Genomic DNA, 12,507 nt, shown 5'->3' on the forward strand with positions numbered 1-12,507 from the left:
TTTCAAGTGCTTAGGATTCCAGGTGTGAGCCCCCACCACCGGTTTTGTGCAGTGTTGGGAATTGAACCAGGGTTTAGTGCGTTCCAGGCAAGCACTCCACCCACTGAGCCACCTGCCCAGCCCTACAGCTAGCAGTATGGTTTGCGCCACACACTTCAGAAAAAAGGTCTTCATAAGAGACCCGGATTTCCCCTCCCCTACCATGCAAATTCAACGGCTGGAAAGCTTGATTTTACAAAGGGAAAAAGTTGTTCGCCTCGTTACTCTCTTTCCATGATCACCCAGGAAAGTCCGCCCACCGTTTCCATGGAAACGCGGTTTCTCACTAGCGGGTGACCCAGGGAGGAGCTGCGCTGCTCCTCCCCTTCGTCCGCAGTACTCTCGGAGCCGGGGCGGCCCCTCCTCGGCTCTCTCCCATTCAGTTGTCTGGTCTCTGCGCCACCACATCCTGGCGCGCGGCTGTGCGCGCTCCTCGGCCACTGAGTGCTCCCTGCTGCGCTCTGCGCTCCTCCCGGAACACCGGACCATAGCGCAGCTGGGGCACTCTGCTCACAGCCGAGTTTGTCCGGCCCGGTGCAGTGGAAGCCTAAGTGACCCGAGAACAGCAGCCCCGGAGGTTGCGGGGGTCCGGGGCATCATGGAGGAGCCCCCTGTGCGAGAGGAGGAGGTGGAAGAGGACGGAGAGGAGGACGAGGCTGGCCCCGAGGGCGCCCTGGCCAAGAGTCCCCTGCAGCTAACCGCCGACGACGTGTACGACATCTCCTATGTGGTGGGCCGCGAGCTCGTGGCCCTAGGTAGCGATCCCCGCGTCACCCGGCTGCAGTTCAAGATCGTGCGTGTGCTGGAGATGCTGGAGGAACTGGTGAACGAGAGCAGCCTAGCCGCCGAGGAGCTGAGGATGGAGAGGGACAACCTCAGGAAGGAAGTGGAGGGGCTACGCAGAGCAGGGCCGCCCGGGGCTGAGGTGAGTGCGGGGTGCACGGATCACAGGTTCCTGGGCCTTGGCACTGCTGGTACCCAACCCTTAGGCTGGAAGTTTTTCCACAGGTAGCATTTATTGAACACCTACTAAGTGTCTGACCTTGCAATGTTGCATGTCAGCAATCTACTGCATCTTATTTTTTCTTTTAAAAAAGTTTTTGTTTAGTATGTGTGTGTGTATGACAACTTTGTAGAGTGAGTTCTTTCCCTCCATAATGTGGATTCTGGGGCTTGAACTCAGTTCATCAGGCTTGGCTGCAAGGGACTTTAACCTGCTGAACCCTCTCACTGGCCCTGCCCACTGCATCTTTGACCTTGACCTACAGCAGTACTTTCAAGTGTTAAGAATAAGTCATACTCACTTGCCAAGAACCTTATTAACATGGCCCAGCGCCAGAATTTCTGGACTCAGTAGATACAAACTGGGATCTAAGAAGCTGTGGCATCTTTTGCTTTTCTGTCTTTGGGACTGGAATCAGGAGCTGAACATGCTGGGCAAATGTCACACCACTGTTACATGTCCCACCCCTTGGTTTATTGATATAATGCTTTGAGATAGGGTCTCTTAGGTAGCTGAAACTGGCCTTGGCCTCCAGTTCTGCTGGATACTGAGATTACAAATGTGCACCACCACCACCTCTAGCAGGAGTCTTTTACATTTTATGGTGGGGATGAGAGGTTGAGAAAGGGGCTCTAGTAGTCCAGGCTGACCTTGAACTTACTATGTAGCCAAGGATGACTTTGAACTCTTGATCTCCCTGCCTCCTACCCCCACCCCAAATTCCAGGATCACAGATGTGCACCACCACAAAAGAATCTATGTTCCTAAGAAGCTCTCATGTGATGTCATCTACCCTAAAACAGCTGAGAGACTTTAGGCTAGAATAAGAGAAACATTTAAACTAAAGAAATGTTTGTAGCACATGCCTTTAACCCCAGCACCTTCTGGAGCTGTTCTCACCTTCTACCTTGTTGGTCATGGGGATCAAACTCGCATCCTTTGTCTTTGTAGCAAGTGCTTTTACCCACTGAGCCGTCTCACTGGACCTGTTTTTGTTTTGTTTTGTTTTAGACAAGATCTCACTCTGTAGCTGAGCCTGGCCTGGAACTCACTATGTAAACTAACTTGGCCCTGAACTCTTGGCAGTCCTCCTGCCCCAGCTTCCAGAGTGCTGAGATTACAGGTCTGAGCCACCATGCCCAGCTTAAAGTTTTTGTGTTTTGAGACAGAGTCTCTGTAGCCCCAACTGGCCTGGAACTCCCTATATATATAGACCAGGCTGACTTGGATCTCACAAAGATGTGCCTACCTTTGCCTCCTGAGTGCTGGGACTGAAAGGGGTGCACCACCACATCCAGCTAAACAAAGTTTTAAGAACAAATTTCCCACAGGACTGGAGAGTTGGCTTGGCAGTTAAGAGCACTGGCTGCTCTTGCAGAGGACCCAGGTTCGAGTCCCAGCAACCACATGGCAGCTAACGACCACCCCTCTAACGCTTTTTTTTTACCTCCTTGGGCACTGCATGACATGGGTGCTCTTACACATGTAGGCAACACTCACACACAAAGTAAAAATGATTAATAAAATTAAAGAAAAAAAAAAAAAAGCCGGGCATGGTGGCACACACCTTTACCCCAGCACTCGGGATGCAGAAGCAGGCAGATTTCTGTTTGAGGCTAGCCTGGTCTACGTAGTGACTTCCAGGCCAGCTGGGGCTACAGGGAGACCCTGTCTCAAAAATACCAAAAAAAGAACAAACTTCCCCTAATTTCCCCTACCGTATCTATGTATATGATACACAGGCACATGTCTTTCCTGTTCTGTTTTTTTTTGAGTTTTAAAATTCTTTTTATGCAGGGCTGAGGGTAGAATCCAGGGCCTCTCTGGTACTAAACCCCTGCTGTATTACTGAATTATACTCCCAGCCTCTTCTTTATTTCACCTGCTGTGTGGTTTTGTTTAAGGAAAGGTCTCACTGTAGCTCAGGCTGACTTTGAACTTATGGTGTAGCCCCGGCTAGCATGGAGCTTAAGGCAGTTCTCCTGCTTCAGTCTCTCTGAGTGTTAGAATATAGTCATGAAGCACCATGTCCAGCATGTTCCACCTACTTCAGAGTCACAGTGATGATTCCATCTGCCGGTAGACCCTGCTTTCATATTCTTCCTGGGAGAACCTGACCATCACAAAAGTGGCCTGGTCTTGGACATTCAAGAAAAGTTGAACAGCTTGATCTTGCCAGTTGCTTAGCTGCATTCAGTGCTGTTTTAGCTGTGGTCCTAGGCACAGGGAAGTAGAGGAAGCTGTATCATAGCCTGGGAACCCTGTGGTCTGCACAGGGGCCAGTGACTTCCCCCATTGGGCAGAGGGAACAAGTATTACAGGCACCAGATGACGTGGCATATTTTCTTTCTTAAATACAGTCTTAAGGTGGGGAGTGGGGGAGCCTGATGTGGTAACACATTCCTGTCATCCCAGCACTTAAGCTGAGGCAAGATGGTCAGGAGTTTGAGGCCAGCCTGGGCTACATGGCAAGACCCTGTCAAGAAGAAAAAGAAGAAGAGGAGGAGGAAGAAAAAGAAGAGAAAAGAAAAGGAAGAAAAAATGAAGGGTTAGGAAAATGCATAAAATAAGAGAATAAATGTTCAGTGTCATTAGACAATTCATTAAAATGTGTTCTTTTTTATTACTTTTTGATGATTTTAAATTATTTTGACTTGTGGTAAAATACATATAACATAGGCCAGGCATGGTGGTGCACACCTTTCATCCCAGAACTTGGGAGGCAGAGGCAGGCAGATCTCTGTGAGTTCTGAAAGGCCAGCCTGGTCTACATAGTGAGCCTGTCTCAAAAAAACAAAAACAAAACAACATGTAACATGAAACTTATTTACCATCCTCACTTCTTTTCCTTCATTAATTTTTTTTTTTTTTTGCAGTGTTGGGAATGGGCCTTAGGGCGTGGTGCATGCTAGTCAAATGCCCTGCCTGCCCTGAGCAGCTCCCCAGCCCACCCTCACCATGTTCAAATGTACCTTCCACTGGCACCAAGTTCATTCACACTTTTGTGTTTGGTTGGTTTTGTTTTGTTTTTTGGAGACAGGGTCTCCCTGTAGCCCCAGCTGTCCTGGAACTCACTATGTAGACCAGGCTGGCCTTGAACTCACAGAAATCCGCCTGCCTCTGCCTCCCAAGTGCTGAGACTAAAGGCATGCGCCACCATGCCCGGCTATTCACATTTTTAAAAAATTTTTTTTACATTTCTTTCTTACTTTTGTTTGTGTTTGCGGAGTTACATGTATGCCAGGCACAGTGTGCATGTGGAGGTTAGAGGACAACTTGTAGGAGTTCTCGCCTTCTACTATATGAGATCTGGTGATCAAACTCAGATCCTTAGGCTTGCCTAAAACTGCCTGTACCTGCTGAGCCATCTCGGTGACCCTGGTTTGTTTTGTTTTTGGAGAAGTTTTTTTCTCTGTATTCTCTAGGCTGGCCTCATACTTGTGGCCTCAAGTGGTTTTCCTGCCTTAGCCTCCTGAGTAGTTGATAGTACAGACAGGTGCTGCTGTGCCCTGTTTACTTTCTGTCTCTATGCATTTACCTACTATTGTAGGTAGTTCCTATGCCATAAAATGTTTTTATTATTATTTTTTTGTGTATGAGTGTATTGCCTGTGTGTGTGTAAGTGCATCCGAATCATGCAGTGCCCAGGGAGGTCAGAAGATGGTGTCAGATCCCCTGAAACTGAAGTGATGGACAGTTGTTAGTTGCTATGTGGGTGCTGGGAATTGAACCCGGGTCCTCTACAAAAGGAGTCAGTGCTCTTAACTGCTGAGCCATCTCTCCAGCCCATTTTTCTTTTTTAAGACATGGTCTCACGTATCCCAGGCTGGTCCTGAACCCACTCCGTAGTTAAGGCTGTCCTTGAACACCTGAATGTCTGCCTCCACTTCCCAGGTGCTGGGGTTACAGGTGTGAGCCACCACACCTGGCATTATATAATTGGAATCATAGACTTGCTTTCCTCCCTCCTTCTTCCCTCCCTTCCTCTCCCTTTCCATTCCCCTTCCTGCCCCTCTCTCTCTTTCCATTCCCCTTCCTTTTCCCTCTGTCTCTTTTTCTTTCCCTTTCTCTTTCAGAAATGTAATTTCAAAATTCAGATGGTTTGAAGGTATTTGACTTAAAAAAAAAACCTCCCTCCCCTCATCTCTACTGCCACCCCCACTACTTAATTCTCTCTGAAATTTTTGTTTTGTTGTTTGTTTTTTGAGGCAGGTACTCCCTGTAGCCCTGTTACCTGGTATAGACAAGGCTAGCCTGGATCTCACAAAGATCCACCAGCCTCTATCCCCCAAGTCCCTGGAGGATTTTTAAATGGTCCTTTCCTTGTGTCTCCTCATATAGATACTTGATAGAGACAGATACATTTCTTTTGCTGGCTCTGGAGCTACAACTCAGGAACTAGAGCATGCTGTACATTCATTTTCCCATTCTTACATCCCCAGTCCTCTTTTTCCTTTCTTACCAAATTACCCAGACTAGCTTTGAACTCAATCTTTGTCATAGACAAGCCTTGAACATAAATAAAAAATTTTTTTTGGTTTTTTTGAAACAGGGTCTCCCTGTAGCCCCAGCTAGCCTGGCACTTGCTATGTAGACCAGGTTGGCCTTAAACTCACAGAGATCCACCTGCCTCTGCCTCCAAGTGCTGGGATTAAAGGCATGCACCACCACCCTGGCATAAATGAAATTAAGAAAAAAATGTTTTATTATTATTATTTTTATCTTTTTGAAGCAGGGTCTCCCTGTAGCCCCAGTTGTCCTGGAACTCACTGTGTAGACCAGGCTTGCCTCTGCCTCCCAAGTGCTGGGACTACAGGTGTGTGCCACCACTCCTGGCTAAAAATTTATTATTTTTTTAATTTTACATTTATAAATGTATTGCTTGCATGTATGTAAGTGCACCCATGTTGTGCAATGCCCATGTAGTGCACCCATGTTGTGCAATGCCCATGTAGGTCAGAAGAAAACATTGAATTCCCTTGGAACTGAAGTTATGGATGGTTGTTAGCCACCATGTGGGTGCTGGGAATCAAATCTGGGTCCTCTTCAAGAGCAGCCAGTACTTTTAACCACTGAGCCATCTCTCCAGTACCATACATAAAAATTTAAAAGTAAATGCCAGGCATGGTGGTGCATGTCTTTAATCCCAGTACTTGGGAGGCAGAGGCAAGTGATTTATGTGAGTTCAAGGCCAGCCTGTTCTACATAGTGAGTTCCAGACCAGTTGGGGGCTGCAGGGAGACTCTATCTCAAAAACACCAAAATAAATAATAATAATAATAATAATAATAAATTAATTAAATAGAGGCAAATTTTAAATAAGGGAGTATTGATTGGGTATCTCAGGCTGACCCCAAACACATGAGCTCATGATCTTCCTGCCTTAGCTTCTCAAGTAGCTCGGACTCTAGGTGTGTGCTGGCAACTTTGGGTGTGTATGGGGATGTGTATGTGCACGTGAGGGATGTGTGCACATGTCTGCATATGCTTGTGTAGAGGCCAGTGGTCAAAATCAGGTGTCAGTTACTCTCCGAATTTTAAAAGATTTTTTTTTGAACCAGGCGTGGTGGCGCACACCTTTAATCCCAGCTCTCAGGAGGCAGAAGCAGGCGGATCTCTGTGAGTTTGAGGCCAGCCTGGTCTACATAGCGAGTTCCAGGCCAGCTGGGGCTACTGGGAGACCCTGTCTCAAAAAAACCAAAAAAAGCTGGGTGTGGTGGCACACGCCTGTAGTCCCAGCACTTGGGAGGCAGAGGTAGGCAGATCTCTGTGAGTTCAAGGCCAGCCTGGTCTACATAGTGAATTCCAGGACAGCTGGGGCTACAGGGAGACCCTGCTTCAAAAAGACAAAAAAAAAAAAGTTGTTTTGTGTGTGTATGGAGTTCTGTTAATAGATATTTAAGTTGTTTGTAAATGTTCCTTCCTTCACTCTGGTTTCCACCTCCTCCTGTTCATCCTACTTCTCTTCTTCCTCTTCCCTTTTCTCCTCCTCTTCCTCCTCCTCCTCTTCTTCTTCCTCCTCTTCCTCCTCTTCCTTCTCTGGTCTGGTAACCCAGACTGGTCTGGAGCTCACAATGCTTTTGCCTCTGGCCCACTCCTATAATTTCATTCAGGAGGTGGTGGCAGGAAAATAGGAGTTCAAGGTCATCTTCCCTTACACAAGGACTATTACCCAACTTTGGGGTATATGAGACAGAAAAAAGTACAGATTCTCTATCAATTTGTTAATTTTTGTTTGTTAGTGGTTTTTGAGACAGAGTCCCCTGTAACTCTGTAGCCCAAGCTAGCCTGGACCTTGCTATATGTAGACCAGGCCTCGATCTCACAGAGATCCTCCTGCCTCTGCTTCCTGAGTGCTAGGATTACAGGTGCTTACCACCACAACTGGCCCTATTTGTTAATTTAAATTTTTTTAGGGGGGGCCTTCTTTTTTTGAGACAGGGTTTCCCTGTAGCCCCAGCTGTCCTGGAACTCGCTATGTAGACCATGCTGGCCTTGAACTCACAGAGATCCACCTGCCTCTGCCTCCCAAGTGCTGGGATTAAAGGCATGCGCCACCACGCCCAGCCTTATTTTTTATTTTTATCTTATGTATATGAATGTTTTGTCTGATGCATATAAGTGTACCACATGTATACAGTGCCTGAAGAGGTCAGAAGAGAGCATTTGATCCTCTGGAACTGGAGTTATGTTGTTAGCTGCCATGTGGGTGCTGGGAACCAAACTCAGGACCTCTGTGAGAGCAGCAAGTGCTCTTAACCACTGAGCCAGAAGAGGGTGTCAGATCCCCTAGAACTAGAGTTATAGGTAGTTGTGAGCCACAACCGTGTGTGGTGAGAACTGAAGTTAGGTCTTCTGTAAGAGCAGCAAGTACCTTAACTGCTGAGCATTTCTCCAGCCCCTATTCATCACTATGATCTGCAAGTTCCTCTCAGTTTGGTAGTGGTAGCATCTTCAAACATTCATTTAATCCATCTCCATTCCTCAGTTAAGGAACTGTACTTGTGTGGTCATACTTTCTCTGTTCCAACCCTAGAATCAGTGACTCTCCATGGAGCCCAGTACCTTCTCTTGGAGAAGGTACTTTACCAACTGTTTCCTGAAGAACTTGTCTCAGCTCATAGGGCCCCTGAGAGCCATAAAGCGGACCCTTTCTTTGTGGGACAGACCATCTTAGCATTGTGACAGAAACTGTTGGCATGTTGTCTTTCAGGTGAACCTGGGACCAGACAAAATGGTGGTGGATCTGACAGATCCCAACCGGCCCCGCTTCACTCTGCAGGAGCTAAGGGACGTCCTGCAGGAGCGCAACAAGCTCAAGTCGCAGCTGCTGCTGGTACAGGAGGAGCTGCAGTGCTACAGGAGGTGGGTTCCCTGCAGCGGGCTGCACTGGGTCACACACTGCCTAGGATCCTCACAGGGCTACACACTTGCTTCTACATTCACTGAACACCCACTGTGTGCCAGGTGCTGGGTGCATAGCTGCAAACACTGCAGAGAAAGCAAAAGTCTTTGATTGTCTAGTGGAGAGACATGATCAAGAAGGAAGGCCAGGCTATGCATGGTGGTGCATACCTGTAATCCCAGCACTGCAGAGGTGGAGGCTAGGGGATCATCAATTCAAAGCCATCCTTGGCTACATAGTGAGTTGGTGGCCAGACTGAATGACAAGAGACCCTCTTTTCAACAAACAAATAGAAGTCCATCCAGGAATGGTCATGCATACCCCTAATCCCAGTATACTCAAGAGTAAATCAGGAGGATCATGAGTTCAAAGCCTGTCTGGGCTACATAGTGAGACCCTGACTTAAAAAAAAAAGAACATACCTTATTTATTTTTGGTGCCAGGATGGAATTCAGGGCCTAGTATGTGCTAAGTGTGAGCTCTGCCACTGAGCTAAACCCTTAGTCTTTACTTTTAAAAAAAAAAGATTTTTTTTTTTTTTATGTATGTGTGTCTGGCCCTTCCTTCCTTCCTTCCTTCCTTCCTTCCTTCCTTCCTTCCTTCCTCCCCCCCCATTCTTTCTCTTTTTTGCATGACTTTAATCACAACTCTTGGGAGGCTAAAGCAAGAAGATCTGAGTTTCAGGCCAGCCTGGGCTACATAGTGAGACCTCGTCCCAGAGTAAATATGTAATAAAATAAGCCGGGTGTGGTGGCACATGCCTTTAGTCCTAGCAGACAGAGGCAGGCCAATCTCTGTGAGTTTGAGCCAGCCTGGTCTACATAGAGAGTTCCAGGCCAGCTGGGACTATAGGGAGACCCTGTCTCAAAAAAAAGCCCAAAAAAGAGCTGGGTGTGGTGGTGCATGCCTTTAATCCCAGCACTTGGGAGGCAGGTGAATCTCTGTGAGTTCAAGGCCAGCCAGGTCTACATAGTGAGTTCCAGGACAGCTGGGGCCACAGGGAGACCCTGTCTCAGAAAGACAAAAAAATAAAAAATAAAAAATAATAAATAAATAAATAAATAAAATAAAAAAACTACCCAACCTATCACAGCTCCATCTTCAAACACCATCACACAGTGGCTTACAGCTTCAACACAGTAGGGTTTTTGTTTGTTTTGTTTTGAGATGGGCTCACTATGTAGTCCTAGCTAGCCTAAAACTTGATAATAACACAGCAGTTTTGAGAGAACCTCATTATCTGCAGTGGAAACGCCACAGGCATGCATAGTTTATCAGTAGCATCCAGACTAACATGCACTATGAGTGGTCTTGGGCCACACACTGAAATACTTCATTGTGCTCAGCCTAGTTAGGTTTAAACTGGCTGAAACACAGAAAAGCATTTGGGGCTCACATAGTCAGAAAGGAGCCTGGACTGGCTCTCAGAGTTCATACTGGGGTCTGTTTCTTATTTCTGTCCTCTGCTTGATGGCCTCCTTATCAGGGGTTGAGGAATATGTCTCAAGAAATCTGGCTTGTGAGCAAGTGAGATGGACTGGCCGTCATCTAAACTTGTCTATGTTAATTTAAGTACATTGACATGTTCTAGGACAGGATTCAATGTATTAATCAGCATCAATCCTATCACCATCTAACTTATTACATATACATGGCTTTGGTTGGTTTTTTAGTTATTTGTTTTGGTACTGGAGATTGAACCCAGGGCCTTGTGCATGCTAAGCACTCAACTCCAATGCCAGCCCCTAGATACAATTTTAAATTTTATTTTATTATTAACTTTTTGGGTTTTTTTTTTAGACAGGGTCTCTCTGTAGCCCCAACTAGCCTGAAACTCACTACCAGGCTGCCCTTGATCTCACAGATCCACCTGCCTCTGAGTGCTGGTATTAAAGGCATGTGCCACCATACCTGGCATATTTTTTCTTTTCACAATGAAACTTGTGCAAGTCAGAATCTGATACCAATTAAATGGTGACAGCTTTGCCAATAAGCAAGAATGTGCTCTTCCATGGGTAGGAAGAGAGACTGCCACAGGTCCCAAAAATAAATGGAACTTTTTTTTTTTTAATCATCTTGAGATAGGGTCTCCTTGTAGCCCCAGTTAGCCTGGAAACTGAACAGTGTGTGCTCCTAACCATTGAGCCACCTCTACAGCCCCCAATTTATTTTATTTTTTTTAATTATTTTATTTATTTATTTATTTATTTTTGTCTTTTTGAGACAGGGTCTCCCTGTAGCCCCAGCTGGCCTGGAACTCACTATGTAGACCAGGCTGGCCTTGAACTCACAGAGATCCATCTGCCTCTGCCTCCCAAGTTCTAGGATTAAAGGCATGTGCCACCATGCCTGGCTAATGGAGGCCAGAAGAGGGTGTAAGATGCCCCCTGTTGCTGGAGTTACAGGTGGTGGTGAACAGCATAATGTAGGTGCTGGAAACTGAACAGTGTGTGTTCCTAACCATTGAGCCACCTATACAGCCCCCAATTTATTTTATTTTTTTAATTATTTTAATTATTTTATTTATTTATTTATTTTTCTTTTTTTTCTTTTTTTCTTTTTTTGTCTTAGCTGTCCTGGAACTCACTATGTAGACCAGGCTAGCCTCAAACCCGGCTTTTTATTCTTTTTTTTCTTTTTTTCTTTTTTTGTCTTTTTCAGACAGGGTCTCCCTGTAGCCCCAGCTGTCCTGGAACTCACTATGTAGACCAGGCTGGCCTTGAACTCACAGAGATCCGCCTACCTCTGCCTCCTGAGTGCTGGGATTAAAGGCGTGTACCACCACGCCTGGCTTTTTAGATTTATTTGTTTTATGTATATGTGTGCACCTGAGTGAGTGTATGCATGTATGCAATCTGTGTGCAAGTGCCTGTGGAGACCAGAACACAGCTTTGGATCTCCTGAAACTGGAGTTACAGTATGTTGTGAATTGCCTAATATATGTGCTAGGAACTGAACCCAGGTTGTTTGCTAGAACAGTAAGTTCTAGCAGTAAGCTCTTAACTACTGACCCATCTCTCCAGCCCCTATGTTTTAATTATTATCATTGTGTGTGTGTGTGTGTGTGTGTGTGTGTGTATAAGCACACATATGTGATATGTGTTGGGTGCACAGAAGTGCCACAGTATGTGGCATATGAGGTCAGAAGACAACTTAGTGGAGTCAGTTCTCTCTTTTCATCTTTACATGGATTCAGGGATTGAACTCAGGTCACCAGGCAAGCATATTACCTGCTGAGCCGTCTTGCCAATCCACAGTTTCTTCATTTTTTATTTTTTATTTTTTTGGTTTTTTTGAAGCAGGGTCTCCCTGTACCCCAGCTGTCCTGGAACTCACTATGTAGACCAGGCTGGCCTTGAACTCACAGAGATCTGCCTGCCTCTGGTTCCCAAGTGCTGAGACCACAGGGGTGTGCCACCACGCTCAGCTTATTTTTTCAGAGGGGGGCCTTGATATCTGTCCATGCTGGTCTTGAACATAGGCTCAGGTAATCCTTCTGCCTCAGCTACTCAAATAACTGGAACTAAGGCACATATTACCACACCTGACAAGATGCAATTTTTTTTTCTCAAAGGGTTGTTTATCATTTTTTTTGTTTTTTGGTGGTGATGCTAAGGATTGAACCCAGAACTTTGTCTGTGTTGCTAGGCAAGTGCTATATCACTAAGCTACACGCCCAGCCCTAAAAAAAATGTGGCGGGGGGGGGGCTGGAGAGATGGTTCAGTGGTTTAGAACAGTGGTTGTTCTTGCAGAAGACCTGGGTTCAAGTCCCAGCACCCACATGGCAGCTAACAACTGTCTGTGACTCCAGTCCCAGGGGATCCGAGAGCCTTTTCTGACCTCTGCGGGCATTATACGACATGGGTGCACTTACCTACATTCAGGCAATACATGCATACACATAAAATTAAAATAATAAAAAAACACTCATAAACACAAAATAAAAATAAAAATTTCAGTTTCAATTTGATTGTTTCTCATAATCAGAAACATAATGGATTCCTTGTATGTACTGATCTGGTGTCCAAAAAAACCTTACTAAATTCATACATTAATTAT

General features: G+C 45.9%; 1 protein-coding gene and 1 pseudogene across 1 annotated transcript in view; one reads left to right on the forward strand and one right to left on the reverse strand.

Annotated features, from left to right (window-relative positions):
* Positions 1-378: 378 nt before the first annotated feature.
* The window catches only part of Rilpl2 (Rab interacting lysosomal protein like 2), a 23,540-nt gene continuing 11,411 nt past the window's right edge, over positions 379-12,507 (forward strand). Inside the window, exons 1-2 of the mRNA XM_008839292.3 lie at positions 379-964; positions 8,256-8,407. Of these exons, the coding sequence (XP_008837514.1) occupies positions 638-964; positions 8,256-8,407 (479 nt within the window). The 5' untranslated portion in view covers positions 379-637. The remainder of the gene's footprint in view (positions 965-8,255; positions 8,408-12,507) is intronic.
* Positions 10,380-10,503, reverse strand: LOC115071407 (annotated as a pseudogene).

The sequence above is a fragment of the Nannospalax galili genome, unplaced genomic scaffold, assembly GCF_000622305.1.
Source record: "Nannospalax galili isolate Female #2095 unplaced genomic scaffold, S.galili_v1.0 scaffold218, whole genome shotgun sequence".
Lineage (NCBI taxonomy): Eukaryota > Metazoa > Chordata > Mammalia > Rodentia > Spalacidae > Nannospalax > Nannospalax galili.